Source organism: Giraffa tippelskirchi, chromosome 12 (assembly GCF_054371585.1).
Source record: "Giraffa tippelskirchi isolate mGirTip1 chromosome 12, T2T-mGirTip1v1.2.pri, whole genome shotgun sequence".
Lineage (NCBI taxonomy): Eukaryota > Metazoa > Chordata > Mammalia > Artiodactyla > Giraffidae > Giraffa > Giraffa tippelskirchi.
Window position 1 is genome coordinate 135,321,690 of NC_137286.1, and position 16,056 is coordinate 135,337,745.

General features: G+C 41.5%; 1 protein-coding gene across 5 annotated transcripts in view; it reads right to left on the reverse strand.

Annotated features, from left to right (window-relative positions):
* The window catches only part of LOC145530500 (ATP-binding cassette sub-family C member 4), a 184,821-nt gene that overhangs the window by 84,354 nt on the left and 84,411 nt on the right, over positions 1 to 16,056 (reverse strand). For 4 of the 5 annotated variants that reach the window (XM_081551978.1, XM_081551976.1, XM_081551975.1 and 1 more), the window contains 6 exons: positions 12,664 to 12,760; positions 10,382 to 10,591; positions 9,036 to 9,176; positions 7,967 to 8,004; positions 7,496 to 7,590; positions 5,614 to 5,760 (listed from right to left, as the gene is read on the reverse strand). In XM_081551978.1, coding sequence (XP_081408104.1) covers positions 5,614 to 5,760; positions 7,496 to 7,590; positions 7,967 to 8,004; positions 9,036 to 9,176; positions 10,382 to 10,591; positions 12,664 to 12,760 — 728 coding nt within the window. The remainder of the gene's footprint in view (positions 1 to 5,613; positions 5,761 to 7,495; positions 7,591 to 7,966; positions 8,005 to 9,035; positions 9,177 to 10,381; positions 10,592 to 12,663; positions 12,761 to 16,056) is intronic. The other variant, XM_081551977.1, reaches the window with a different exon arrangement.

Genomic DNA, 16,056 nt, shown 5'->3' on the forward strand with positions numbered 1-16,056 from the left:
TGCACTGAATAAACAGACATGGATCCCTACAATTATTCTTCTTTTCTACCAATGATTCTTTTTCCTAGCAAGGCAGCAGTCCGTTGACAACTGAGTTTATAAATACTATAGCAAGATGGTTATTCTCAATAGTACAAAAAGCTCAGCACGTTGCTTTCAATTTACTTTCCACTACTTCACGAGTTCATCAGCAACTTGAAGTGGAGGCTAATGAGTCCCTTTCCAGATTTAAGAAACAGCAATTGTTCAAACCTCGACCACCCTCCTCCTCGCCCCAAACTCAATTCCTACAGGATGCGCGTTCTTGTTCTCGGTATTTTATGCGGGTGAAATTTACAGAGCCTCATCTCCCACGCAGTCAAGTAGGAAATAGTAATACTTAGGGCAATTCCAGATTTTTCATTACGGAAGATAAAAGAATATGTCTTCTCTTAAACTGTAGTACTACCAGAAGAATAAAAATAACAAAAGAAATTAGTAAATTTTTTACAGTGCATTAGCTCTAACTTAACTTGATCTATTAAAAAAAGGATATAAATGTGTACTTTTTAAATACTGAATACATAAGTGAACTAACACACACACACACAAAGCACAAAAATCAGTCGTGTGAAACAAACATACTAGCCACAACCCAGCTGACTGCATTTTCCTCAGAGAAGATACACATCTACTGACACCAGTGGCTCAGTGTCTTAAAAGCCAAATTAGCCAACTGAAAGGAAATCAACAAATATTTATCTGGAATCCATTACACTCAAAGCTCTCAGCCAAGTGTTTTGCCATAATAATTAGGCAGGAACAAACAGGACAACTATCTTCTCATCTTGTCTCCAAATCAAAGGGTGAAATTTTAGACACTTGATAAAGATAAAATGTTTCTGCTAACTCTGACTGCATGGATGAAAAGTGCTTGGTCATAATATCTGCCAAAGCTCATGTTTGACTCGGGTCCTACAAATGACCATATTCTACTCTTTAGGAATGAAAATAAAATCCAGTAAACATGTCAGCAGTGGCCTATTTCAGTTACTAGGGTAAACCATATAAATTAAGAAATCCAAATACCATCTTTGAATTGCTAGTTATTTCAGGACAGCAAAAGAGCTTAATGTTTCAGACATAATGAACCTCAACAATGCTTTTAAAAACTGTAACACTACAGAATACAGAGCCTCAGGCCATAAAAACAGAATTTCCGAGAAAGCTTTAGTATGAAAACAACCAGATTTTGCAGTAAGGTGCCCCTTACATTATTATAGCCCTGAAATAATGTAGATCATGCTGCCCTCTTGTGCCAGATGTAGAAAATAAAACAAATTTTGTCTGCACAAGGGAAACAAAATCTGGGTTTTTAAAAGAAATCATCTCTGAATTTCTTAATGACTTACTGTTGACTTGCGATTTGTGTTACCCAAGTATCAAGATCTGATGCAAGTGAAAGTCGACTTCAGAGACAGAAGACAAAGGTTGGCTAGGAAGATGTGGACGTAACAAACAGCACAGGAACACAGCCCACATGCCCAAAAGGTACTATTCAAACCCAGCTGCAATCAAAACATGCAAGAAATGTCTGCTCTGGCTCCTGAAAACTTGTAGCTCTTTCATAAACACACACAGGAAGTGGGACTTCCCTGGTGGTCAAGTGGTTAAGAATCCACCTTCCAATGCAGGGGGGCGTGGCTCCGATGCCTGATCAGGGAACTAAGATCCCACATGCTACGTGGTGGTGCAGCAAAAAAATATTTATAAATAAGTACACGTTAAAAATAAATAAATGTAACCCATTCATTAAAAATATGACCTCAAAAAAAACTTAATGAGGCTTCCCTGGTGGTCCAGAGGTTAAGAGTCTGCCTTGCAATGCAGGGGACACTGGTTTGATCCCTGGTCCAGGAAGGTCCCACATGCCTCGGAGCAACCAAGCCATGGGCTGTGACTCCTGAGCCCAGGCTTCATAGTCTGTGCTCCACAACAAGAGAAGCCACTGCAAAAAGAAGCCTGTGCAACACAGGGAAGAGTAGCCCCCACAAGCTGTAACTAGAGAAAGCCCACAAGCAGTAACAAAGACCCAGCACAGTCAAAAATAACTAAATAAATAAAATTAGTTTTTTCAAAAATTTAAGAACTAAATAAGTCAACACATAATACCATTACCAAGGGGCATCCCAGGTGGTACCAGAAGACTTAGGAGAAGTGGGTTCGGTCCCTGGGTCAGGGGGATCCCCTGGAGAAGAGCATGACAACCAACTCCAGTATTCCTGCCTGGAGAATCCCATGGACAGTGGAGCCTGGCGGGTTACAATTCATAGGGTTGCACAGAGTAGGACAGGACTGAAGCGACTTAGCAGCAGTAGAAGCAGCAGCACTCACACACCATAACCAAAATACATCAAAGGAAGAAAGTGAAACAGAGAGATGGGTGAGATAACGGGAGGTAAAAAGAAGAGAAAAAGAAAAGCGAAACCTAGTTTTGCCATTCTAAGGCCATACACAGATTATAAAACACCAGCAGACAATGAAGCATCACATTATATATACAAAGTAAAGCATGTGCATCAAAACATAGGTTCAATATAGAGAGTAGCCACAGGAGCACTGTTGGAATGTTAAACTGTAGGCAGAGAAACCATGCACTTTCTTGGTTGACGCTTCCTTCATACAATGAAAGTAAAAGCGAACTTGCAACTTTGGTACAGCAACTGGTGTTTTCAGGCAATTCCCATAGAACCTTGGTTCTTAGCACAACCAGTGCAGAGTCCCCCAGGGTCTAACAAAATTCATGAAGATCTGGGATGAAGCATCAGAATGGAAACAGAACATTTAGAGTGGGCCCACCACATTTAGAGTGGGCCCACCATTGAATGAATGTAAAAGGCACTGTGACCATACAGTTCAGGGTCATTGAGAACCTACTGGCATAAGTGGGCTTGGAGACAAGTAGAAACAAGGGAACTCTGGTGAGATGAGTGCAAATCCAGTCAGACGGGCGAAGGCGCAGACCCGACAGGCCTCTGTCTGAGCTTCCAACTTCACCATCCCAAGCCCAAAGTCCTTCCTTTCATCACTTTTCTAACTCTGGGAGGCTGTCAGGATCCTGAAATCATAAGAAATGTACTGACCCCCTAGGATATCCTAGAGAGAGACACACTTCACAATCACTACATGCTACATGGGAAACAGACTCTGGAAAGCAAATCACCCACAATTTTATGCTGGGAACTTTATTGAATTAAACCCAGGTATTTAAGGTAACTTAGAAGTTGAGGGACTTCCTGGCAGTCCAGGGGTTGAAACTTCGTCTTCCAACACAGGGGATGTGGGTTTGATCCCTGATCAGGGAGCCAAGATCCCACATGCCAAGAAAAAAATCAAAACAGAAGCAAAAAGTTGAGCAAGTCAGTCTCTCTGCTGTAGAAGGGGATTTTTTAAAAAAATATTATAACTATTAAGGTACACATAATCAATAATCTCAACTATGAGGCATAATTCTTACACATTACTTGTTCTTCCAAAGAAGAACAAGATAAAACAAGTATAAAAAGTACAAAAAATTTTTATTCAAACAGAAATTTAAAATTTTTCATTAAAAAAAAGTTTTACTCTATACTAACAAAAGAGTAAATAAATAAATCTTGGCTCCTAAACCTTTTGGGCAAGGCAGGCCTGTCTTTGCAGTATTACTTGGGCTTCTATTTTCTTGAAGGGATCAGGTCCTGTTAATAGTCACAGGACAGGGAGACAAGATGCACCCTAGGGTGCCGGCTGCAGTAAGATGGGTGACTTTGAAGATTTACGCTTGGGCCCAAATCCTTGAATAATTAATTGACCAGCATCTGGAGAAGCCTACAGGTGGTGTTGATGCTTCCAACGTTATGACTGTAATTTTCACATTAACTGAAAAGTGAAGCATCACCACAACCAAAACAGCATGGACTCCTCCAATTACTCTGTCTCCATAGCTTTATAATAAGATGAGATCTGCGTGAGCCTCTCCACCCAGTGCCTAGATGAAACGTGCTGGGTAAATCTACACAAGATGCTGCACGGAACAGCCTCATTTAGTCCTCACAACACTGATACAGGAAGAGCAGCAGTTATTCCCATTTCACAGGAGACAAAGTGCCCACACGGCATGTGGTCATTGACTCTAAGAATCATAAGGCCCTGACTTCGATCTAAACGCTGTGAATGTACTCACCTGCTTAATTCTAACATTCTGGTAAGTGTCGGCATAGCACCCCCATTCTCCAGATAAAACGGGGATGCAGAGTAACCAACATATAAGTATGAATTAAAATTTAACCATTAGTAACTAGCACCAGGATTGAACCCAGGCAGTCGGCTCCAGAGACCACACTTGAAAACCAAGACAGACAACGTCCTGCCTTGAGAACTGCCTGCTCAATAGATTTACCTTGCTTTGGCCTTGGTCACATGGCTAGTTGATGGCCAGGCCAAGGCTACTTCTGTCCTCTCTGCAGCCCACTTCCCTGCCTCAACAGGTCCTGTCAATCACCACCTGCAAAAACGAGGTCACCCCAGGCCTCAGCACAAATCTAGTCAACTAGACAGAGTGGACACATCCGTTAATGAACTACCTCTTCATGGAAATGTAGGAGGCTACATTCTGAAGCAAGATAGGTCGAAGGCCTGAAGGTGGAGTAAGCAAACACTGGGAAATCTCCCAGGACACCCATACTGAGAAACTTACCACTGAGCATCCACCTGCTATATATGTGCCACAAAGCCTCTTATATGTTACCAAAACTCCACTATAAGCTATACAGTTATTTTAATTGAAGACGATATTTACATTAATCTTGGATTTTAAGTAATTATTCATACCATTTTAGGTAAATCTCATACTCAGGGCACAAGCCAAAGTTCCACAATCCTAGATATGCACGGGCAATGAAAGAAAAAACCACATAGCTTGTCTTGAGTAGAGATTCAGTGTAACAATGTTCAAGCAGACCCCTACCTAAAGTATGTTAACATAGCCTATGTTTTAGCAACAAGCACAAAATACGTAAATGTTTGCATTAAATGTAGAGAGTTTCACTTGCTGCACAAATCAGCTCTTAAATCATTCTGCAAAGTGAGCATACATTTATATTTCCACACTCATATAAAATTGGAATATAAGTTTATATGCCCTTATATTCAGATATACCCTTGTAGAAGGAAAATATCAGTAAAGTTTTTTGTACAAAACGGATTGAGATGCACAGAGATTTTCTTCCAAGCAATTCAAATATCAAAATAATCAGGCATTGGCAGGGAATGGATACATGTATATGTGTGGCTGAATTCCTTCATTGTTCACTTGAAACCATCACAACATTGTTAATCGGCTATATTCCAATACAAAATGTTTTTGGTGTTAAAAATATAAAATTAAAAAAAGTAATCAGGCATTAAGTACGATAACAAGACATACTTATGAGTTCCTTCACTGTTCACCTGAAATTATCACAACATTGTTAATTGGCTACATCCCAATACAAAATGTTTTTGGTATTAAAAAAATAAAATTAAAAAAAGGTAATCAGGCATTAATTAAGTACGTTAACAAGACATACTTACTGAAAAATCTGGTGTCTGACCTACCTATTGGATTTCTATCGAAGAATAATACCGGAGCTCTCAAAATGGACTGGAACATTTGGTTGTGCAAAGTTTGTGAAGAACTAACAAGGACAAAGAATACCAACAGAGATCTGGCGATGCCAAACAGGACAGTGGATGCAGTTAACCCTGAAATAAAGAAATATCATTAAGCCCAAGACCTCTGCCTTTGATTCAAGAACGCTAAGCCATGCCAAGCAGCTTATAAAGATATTATATCCTTACCCCATCAAGTATCTGGATTCTAGAAGAGTTTAACTCATTCACGATATACATTTTAAAAAGAAGAAAACAAAAACCACTATTTTCCTCTCATTAAATATAAACTTCATGAGGGGGAAAGAAATGAAGTGTAAAATAAAATTTCATTCCAGTATTTCCTAATTCAATTATAAGTTTCAATAAAACTCTGAAGAATTTTTAAAAGTTGTTGGTCTCTTCTTCACATTTCAATTCTTAATAATTACAACGTCTCATAATCTAAAACGGTAAAAGGATTTGGTATCGGCATGTTAATGAATAGAAAACACAAGAAATGATTTACTATCATGTCCTCATAGACAAACCCAAGTAGCTTTAAAGAGTATAAAAATACCACATAAATCTGCAAGCAAAAAAATCTAACTGAACTGTAGGAAAATACAAATTACAAATATAAATGAACATCAGCATTTAAATTACATTTTGTTAATGACAGAAATGAGTACCACTATGCATATAAAAATTAAAATACCCTCCCAACATCTTTTGAACTCACAATGCTAAACAGAGTGGGGATAACTTTTGTAATAAATATTCCATTAAGTACTTTATTCCCTTCTGATGGACACTTAAATTTCGAAATTTAAATTTCAGTATTTAAATTCTGAAAGCTATTCAAATTCCTGGGTTCCATCAACAAGCATTTGCCTTAGCCCACCATCCTATATGAATATATAACATAAACCCCTCCTTCTTCTTTTAAGCCCCCATAGTCCACCAATTCAGAAGGCAAATAGCTAATGGATTTAGAGTTCCTAGCAAGAGATCAACAAAATACACAGGAAATTTCAATCAGTGGGTTCTTACAAAGATAACTCACTCTATCTTTGCAGAAAGCTTGTATATTTCCTGTGTGAATATTTAAAATTTTAGATGAGGATTTCCTTTTAAAAGTATGCAATGCCACGTATATTCTAGGCACTGGTGTGAAAACAAAGAGCTGTGCTGGTATTAGTAAGCAAGCCAGATATTAAATTAATCACACCATCGTGGACATAATAACACTGTGATCTCAGGAAAGAAGGAGAAGGAACCCTAATGCCCAGACACTGGATTTCTCCCTGCTTAGCTTCTTCCTTAAGCAATTAGGAAAGCCTAAGAGATGAGCAGTGTGGCGAAGGAGAGTCTGCACACCTGCAAGGCAGTAATGCTTTTATTTGGGACCCTGGCTGCCAGAGGATTTCAACCAAGGTCAATAAAAGCCAAGTTTCATTCAGAAAGTATTGGAACAATCTGAACCATAAGGTGGGGATCCGTTTCTAATCCCCTCACACATCCATAAAATGATATAAGACTTAGCTAAAGCAACCTAATAGAACAGACAATAGTCACATATTTCCAATGGCTGATTTTCTCAATATGCAATGCTGGTTTAACTTCCAAAATCCAGTACAGGGCAAATTAAGAGTCTTCATTCAACCTCTTTTCTTCTAGCAGATTTTAAAAATAATTATTCTAATTAATTCACAGAATAAACGCGGCTGACTCAGAAACGTAATCTGTTAAGACATTACTGAATTATTCCTGGAAGCCCTATTGCTCACATGGGCTCATTGTAAGCGACTCAGACTCTCGGATAATAGACCAGATGACTCAACTTTACCTGAGTAAATTCCTAAGTACCAGTTCAGATCAAGCTTCTCGGTTACATTTCCTTGTCCATTAACAGTGACATTCAGGGCACTCTGTTGATTGGCCCTAGGGAACAGGGAAGAAAAAAAGATTACATGATAGATACAATTAGGTAAATACAAAAAAAAATATTATCCTTGATTTAGGAGACATGATTTATGCTGCAAAGTGTTTCCCAGCTCACAGGGCCCTGTGTTTCTCCACCTTAAAAAAATTTCTATTTGAATCACGACTTTCAGCTCTCTAAACTGTCTGTGAGGAAGCTGCTAAGGATCATGGGAGGGTCACATGCCACCAGCAGGATCTTGACATTTTCTTCAGGGAAACTACATGAGGGTCAGAAGAGGAGGCTGAACAAGCCCCCTCTCCCCCGCCGACTCTGTGGAAAAGCGAGGTTCATGTAGATTTCACAGCACTTTGGGTCAGACCAGGAATCACTCACCAGTATGAAAGCCACCAATCCTGCAGGATGTAGGCAACCTGGAGCAGGAAACAGCAGTCACTCAGACACCGACATCACTGAGCCCTCACGCCCTGCTCACTACAATGGGGGACGGAAAGGCTCCAGAACACAGACATGGTCCTTTCAGCTCAGGTCTGTGCCAAGCCCCACACCCCAGATGACCACAGGTCAGAGGAGGACATGCTACATTTTAATATCTCTAAAAGACACTGTTTATTTCTAGAATCTCTCTGTCATGTGCACACATCACCACCAAGCTTTACTTATTTTGCTATGCACATATAACACTTTTCAATGCAAATCCAAGTGGACTGAAAAACACAGTATTTATATAAACATCAGAATTTTCCAAAGGGTAAAAGCTTGATAGGTACTGGGATGGCTAGTTTTCTGTGTCAGTTTGGCCATATCAGTCTCCACTGATTCAACAAAACACTAGTTCAGATGTTGCTGTGAAGGTATTTTGTGGGTGTGGTTCATATCCATCATCAGAACTTACAGGAGATCACCCTCAACACTGTGGTGGCCTCGTCCAGTCGGATGAAGATCTTAAGAGCAAAACTTTAGGCTTCTTGGAGGAGGAACAAATTCTGCCTCAAGACAGCAGGGTCAGCTCCTGCCTGAGGTACCAGCCTGCAGGCCTGCCTTTCTGATTTCAGATTCACTCAGACAGATCCCACAACCTCATGAGCCAGTTATTTAAAATAAATCTCTTAATTCACATATTAAGAAATAATAATAATACAGTAGGATAAACATAGTATGTTGCTGCTGCTGCTAAGTCGCTTCAGTCATGTCTGACTCTGTGCGACCTCACAGACGGCAGCCCACCAGGCTCCCCCGTCCCTGGGATTCTCCAGGCAAGAACACTGGAATGGGTTGCCATTTCCTTCTCCAAAACACAGTATAAATAACATTAAAAATATCAACCTTAGGGCATAAATCAAAATAAAAATTGTTCCTTTGCCGCTTATTTTATTTTTGTTTAATCAAATAAACAGAGGGTTTTTTCCACGGAAAAAAAATAAAAATAAAAATGCTTACTTACCTGAGCTGCAAGGTTTACTAGAATGAGGAAAATGATGATAAACCAGTGAGCACCGGCTGTGAAGTAATTCTTATAAGCCTTAAAACCAACTTTTCCTTCCGAACGGGTCTCCTCAGTTAGGGTAACCTGTATATTCTCGGTCTTGGAAGGAAAGGCAGAGAGAAACAAAAATTTAAATAATGAACCCTAAATCAACAATAACCTCCACTGCAAAGCTGCGGTGAAATAGACACAACTCATATGCTGGTAGGAGGGCAAGATCCTACAGGGAGAGAAGAGTGTAGAAACATTTAGCCAAACCATGCATGCATTTACCCAGCCATGCCAATTCTAGAAATCTATCAGAAATAAGGAAATGTCATCTGCAAAATGTTACTCATTTTCAGGTGCCTTTGCTTAAATAAACAGCATGATTAACAGCACATGTACAAAATACCTGATTAAAGTATAAATGCAGATGCTTTCTCCAAAATAATACACAAAATGATATATAACCAAAGTATCCATGTAATTTATTTGTGCCCCTCAATGACAACAGAGTGGTTCCTGAGTGTGGAAGGTGAAGGACTAATCTGAATACTCATCAGAATCATCCAGAACCCAGGTGTGGACAGTGAGAGTCTGGATAGCTGAGCAAACTGCTGGATTATTTTAAAGGAGACCTAGTGCATTTGTCCATTTCTGTCTGTAGGATTTAGAATATATTACACAGTCACATGGGCCAAGGGTTCCCAGGGCTCTACACTGCCTACTGTATATGTGAGATGACAACATATGGTTCTACATCTTGAAAAATAAGAAAGGAAGATGGAAACGAATTCCAAAGTGTCTGCTGTATGTCAGGTAATTTACACCTTTGTGACAGAGGTGTCCTGTCACAGACCATCTGATGATGAAGCAAAACAATACCATCAGTCACCTGCAATGTCAGACTATTCCACCATAAAGCAAAAGCAACTGATTTAATGGAAGTCAGAGCAGGCTAGGAATGAGGGATTCTTCAAATTAACCATCTGGATGAATAAGGGAAGCCAGGGTCCACCAGAGCTCATACAATTAACTATGGTAACATCAAGAGTTCCACTGTCAATACCACATGCATCATGGAAGTCACAGCAGTACAACCAAGACTTGTCTCCATAATATTCTCCATCCTACACCAAAAGGGGAAGCCGAATCAGGCTTGCTCCCTGAATGCTGTTTAATTCTACCAATTCCATGGAACAAGGCCTTGGAAATTTGATGTCTTCTTTGGAACAAAGAGATGTCATACACAGAGCAGACTGAAGGTCCACGAGGCCACCAAGGGCGACAGACCCAGGCGTGTTGCAGGATGAGAAACTCACGTCTTGGCCCTCTGGAGTCGCCTCTTTCAAGGAGGGCCTGGAAGACTGTTGAGACCAAACCGAAGACTCGGAAAAGGTGCGATTCCTCAGGGTGGGAGTTCCTGGAACCGGAGATGTTTCAGCCTCCTCATTCTCCTTCTTTAAAAGGGAACCAAAATCTATCCCGGATTTCAGGAACTCAGTGTAAGTCCCCTTTTGCACCATTTCGCCCTAAAACAGCAATAAAGAATTTGAGAGTTTGTTGTGAAGGGGTCTCATCATTTATGATATCTATCTTCTTTGTGAATTGTACCTTCTATCATTAAAAATATTCATCTTTGTTTCATTTCAAACAAATAATCAAAAAAAATTTTTGAGAGGAATGGATTTTCATTTGATAATACTAAGCAACCATGCATACATGCATGTTATGCATGCTAAAGCACTTTAATCATGTCCGACTCTTTGCTACCCTATGAACTGTATAGCCTGCCACGCTTCTCTGTCCATGGGATTCTCCAGGCAAGAATACTGGAGTGGGTTGCCGTTTCCTCCTCCAGGGGATCTTTCCCACCCAGGAATCAAACCTCCTGCATTGGCAGGCAGGTTCTTTATGACTAGCGCCACCTAGGAAGCTAATGGTAAATACTAATCAAGAGAAGTACACTGATACTAAATTATGATGTTTGTTAAGAAAATGATCCTGAGGTCTGAATTTCTGGTGGACAAATCTAGGTCAGTTCAACTAGAACAGAAGTTGTGTTCTCTGCCGAACCCTGTGTGAGGTTTGGAGACGTGAAAGAAATGTGTGCTCCTGTGTTAAAGATGGAGTCCATTGGGCACTTAGGAAAGCAAGAAATACAGAGTTTGGTGGGAGGATCAGCACAGTCTCTTAAGACAACATGGAAAGTTAGAGAAGCCTCAGGAGACAAGCAGAAATTTTTAAAAAGTCCACTGGGGAGGATATTCCAGGAAAGAAAACTGTTGACACAGAGGTGGGCACTAGCATACCTGTGTAGGTAAGGGTCACCAGACCAGTCTTTGCTGACCACTGCCACAGCACCACGTGTCTGACCAGGACAGGGCGTGAAGAAACGGACCCTGCCCAGAGAACCCAGGAGCTGTGGCTTCAAGGTCTCTAACACCTCCCCATAAATTCAGAAAGTTCTTGATTGAAAATTCAGTATTCCCCCGGAAAAATCACTTAAGCAGGGAGATCATGAGACTGGGATGCTCTAAGGCCTTGGTATGCCACAATCAAAAACCTAAGCCAGAACCAAAGCACTTAAATCTGAGGATAACAGAGGCACAACCCATAAATCTGAGGATAACAGAGACACAACCCATCACAAGCGGCCGGTCTTCCCCAAATTGGGCAACTGCTTAAGCTACAGCCAGTCTACTCCTCCTCTTTGAACACGTCCCTCATTCACAAAGTTACATAAAATAAGGTACAAAAGATTTCTACTTTTTCACCATATGAAAAAAGGGTCAGCTGATTCACTCAGTGGTGAACAAAATGTTAGGAAAAATCTCAGGATGCAAAACGAAACAAAGGAGGGCAGCTCTGGTTAAGGCAAGTCAGGTGGCCCAGCATCCTGGCTGGGACCCCCCTCTCTGGGAGAGACCCAGTGAAGCCTCTGGGTACCATTTGATACTGCAGAACAAGGAAATGATTCAGGATATACTGTATATCTTGTCCTTACCTGGGAGACAAAGTGCTTTTACCTTATTTAAGGAAAGTTGCATACAACTTTCTACTTAGTAAGATGCATACAGAAACCACCAATGACACAAAGAGAGCAATTTTACTCAACAACCAAGTATTAACAATTCCGAGGGGGCAGCCATCCCCTCTCTGCTGTGAGGGAGGAATCAGAACAACCGTAAGGACGGTCCCCAGCGCATCCCGGTGTGCTCACCAGTAGACAACTGGTCGTTCTGACAATATTGAATTGGCCAAAAAGTTCACTTGGTGAGTGAATGTATTCTTCAATAAAGTTCTGGTGACAATGAAAAATAAGCCTTTTATTTTTTTGATCAAACTTTTTGGCCAACTCAATACTAAACCTGAGGCTGTCTTCTCAAAACAAGCCCCATGTACGCAGAGCCTTGTTCTCCCTCTGCACAGGCTCCCACACGTACCAGACACAGAAAGAGTTCTGGGCAGTAAGAAGAAGGAGGCAAAAAACTGAGGGCTAAGAGGGCTTTACCACAAATCCAAGCAGACTGACCTGCAGGGCAGCCTGGGCTTCAACACACCACAGTGCTAGCAATTCCAGAGACTTCTAGAAATTACTTACATCTTTTAATATCAGAATCTGACTTGCAGCTTTTAGGTACTGCAACTGATGAGTCACTAAGATTCTGATCTTCTCGTGCAAGGCTTGACAAATACACCTACAAATGGAAAAGGGACAGTATGCAAAAACACATTAATGGGAGTGAGCCAAACTGCAAGCATACATTTTGAAAACATAATGAGACAAAGACAAGACAGCAAAGATCTGTATATGAATAAAAATACAAATTAAATACAAATATAAATTGATGAATTCAACTAGGACCTCAAATTAATCAGCAACAAGTCTGAATCAAGCTCCACTAAAAAAAAAATTCTAAAAACCAGTCTAGCGAAACATGCATCAGCTGCTAAGTTGTTTTTCCTAAAACTGATCTTAACAATTATTTACATATTTCATGATGAAAAACAATGGAGCAATACTGACATTTCAAAAGCTGACTGAATTAAAATACTAATTATTTTATTGTTATGTTGAGAATGAGAGACCAGTGATCGATGTCACATAAAAATATATACATTTTCCTTAGTTTCTTAGATGTTGCTTTATGATGTACATATTAACCACCCTAAAAAAGTCGTACCTTCTCAGTAACCTTAGCCATACTCCCTTCCATAGACATTTCTTCCTAAGTCACATTAGACGGAAAATGAATGCAAGTGTGGCCTTTATTAGTCTCTACAACATTCCCAGTCCCATCCGGGAAGTAAATCTTACTTCATTTGCACTGAAAACTCTCTCAATGTGAAAATGAAAAATTACAGAGCCCCAGTGACCATGGGCAGGACTTCAGGCAGGTACTCTGGGAGTCCGAGGCCCTTGCAGAGCAAATCTCAGGAACCTGGGCCAGAGCTCAGCCTGTGAGTGAGTCAGATGGAGAATCTTGAGGCAGCAGACTGCAGCTCAGTCCCTCTCACGAACCTGACGATGTTGGATGAGCAACTAAACCTCATTTTCCTCATCTCAAAACAATGCCAGTGACAACCCACCCACATGTTCTGAAAAATCAAGCCACCCATCCACTCAGTAAATGTCAGCCCCCTTCGCTACTCCTCCCTAACCACAAGCGGTCACGTGCTTTGGATTCAGGACAGAAAAGTCGTAAGGGGACACTGGGTCTGTGATCAGAAGACCGGGGATGTAGACACAGGTACCATCACTTCATTAAGTTCAAAAAGATTCACTTTTACCTTCTGACAAGTCTTAGCTCAGCTTTCGTGCTAAATTTCTTGACCAAGCATACCTTTCCAGTTTTCAATGGAATTTTTTGCTATATTAAAAAGTTACCTGCTATTAATCACTGAAGGCAGATGGGCTGGTAGGTCCAAGATGGCACTAACCACAAGTTTTAAAAGGTTTCCTTTCTGACATTCTATCACAGATGAGGATGGAAATAAATAAGCACAATAAAGTGCAATAAAGTGATCAGTTTTGATGGCTAGGAATGTATTCCTAAATAAGACTTTTATTCTGAATCTCTAGAAAAATAACCTTCCAAGTTTTTAAGAGTAAAGATTTCTAAGACATACCATAAAAATTGACTCAGCAATGAATTCTTTAAAATTATTCCTATATGAGGGCTGTGTTAAGAAGGGACAAGTCCCGTAGCAGAGTAGGTCAAATATGAACAAAAAAAGAGTCCCTATCTTCATTCAATCAACAAACATTGGTGAGGTACCAGGCACTGTCCCAAATGCCATGGATACACCCACAGGTCAAGACAGCAAATAATTCTCTGCACTGCGTACAGGGGGACACTGAACGAGTATAGGAAATACACTAGGGGGCTGCGATGTGTGCTCTGAAGAGAAAGCAAGGGGGCTGCTGTCTTAGATGGGGAGACAGGGGAGCCCTGAGACTATCTGGGGAAACATTCTGGAAGAAGGCACAGCAGGTGCAGGGGTCCTGGGCCTGAACACGCTGGGCTGAGGCGCCTTCCTGCTTCACAGCTTCTAGGGGGTGGAGGGGACTCATAAATGGTCAAGGGCACCCACTGAGGGCTGTGGAAGACAGAGGGCACGGGCTCCCCCTGGAGGAGCAGGAGGGAACGGCAGGTCCCATCTTCCACCTTCCTTCTGTGTCCTTGCACTGCTCCCTGCCTCTGGGACAGAGGGACCAGTGTGCACAGACAGACGGGGGTGAGAAAGGACCCCCACAGAGCCAGCACAGCCAGACACTGAGTGGGTGTGGGGAAGAGCTGGAAAGGCTGAGGGGGGCAGAGAGCAAAGAAGCCTGTTCTCTGAGGACCTGGAGCTCCTTCCTGAACGGGCTGGAGTGGGGCTGGGGTTGTCTGTGAAGGGCTGGAGCAGGAGGGTGAGCTGTGTAGACAGCAGCATGAGAATCTGATCAGGACAGACATGAAGACCTGATGACACAGGAAGCAGGGGTCTGGCGATGTGGGGCTGAAACACATCAGGATCCACAGCAGGACGCAGCTAGGACTGCATCAGTTCATCTAAGGCCCCTCACCTTCTGTAGATGATAGAACCCACTATGCTCACAGCATAAAGTTCTAAAACTTATGAACCTTAATCACCTTGGATATAGATTCAAGACTAGAGGAAACTGTTAACGGCAAGTAGAAGTGTGATTCACTCACTTTTAATAGAAAACACTCCCCATTACTAAGCTTTGACACGACCACCATCTCTCATAGCATATTGTTCCATCCAATTTTCTAACTCGTTGAGAACATCCTCAGTTGCTGTTGAGTGATTTCCTAAATTGCATTCGTGCTCCCTGCCCTAAGTTTCCCCAGAGAAGGAGGTTCTGATTAGCAAACAACAATCCAAACAAGTTTGCTTCTATCAAGTGTACATCCAAGGTCATTAAACTCAAGAGCTATAAAAAAAACTGCTCTGTTTGAAGGAGAACTTTTGAGAACTTCTGTGATAAGTACAAGAGGAACGGACAGGCTGAACTGCCAATGATTCCAGGAGTGAGGAATGAGAAATGAAGCTTACCGCAATCGCACCCTGTTACCAGACCCATGACAAGGCGCTTCTCTACGGGAAAATTCATCAGGTCACAGTCAGGAGAGGGTGGGAAAGCCGGATGAGACCACACAGCTGGAAGCAATGCCACATGCTCTGCTCTCCTGTTCTGAACAGTTTAATGCTTCCTTGCACTTTTTATCGCGGTGGTGGTGGTGGCGGTTTAGTCGCTAAGTCGTGTCTGACTCTTGCGACCCCACGGACTGTAGCCTGCCAGGCTCCTCTGTCCACGGGATTCTCCAGGCAAGAATACTGGAGTGGGTTGCTATTTCCTTCTCCAAGGGATCTTCCCAAGCCACGGATCAAACCCAGGCCTCCGGCATTGCAGGCAGATTCTCTACGGACTGAGCTACAAGGGAAGTCCCTTTTTATTGTGGTAAATAAAATGTATCAGTACATA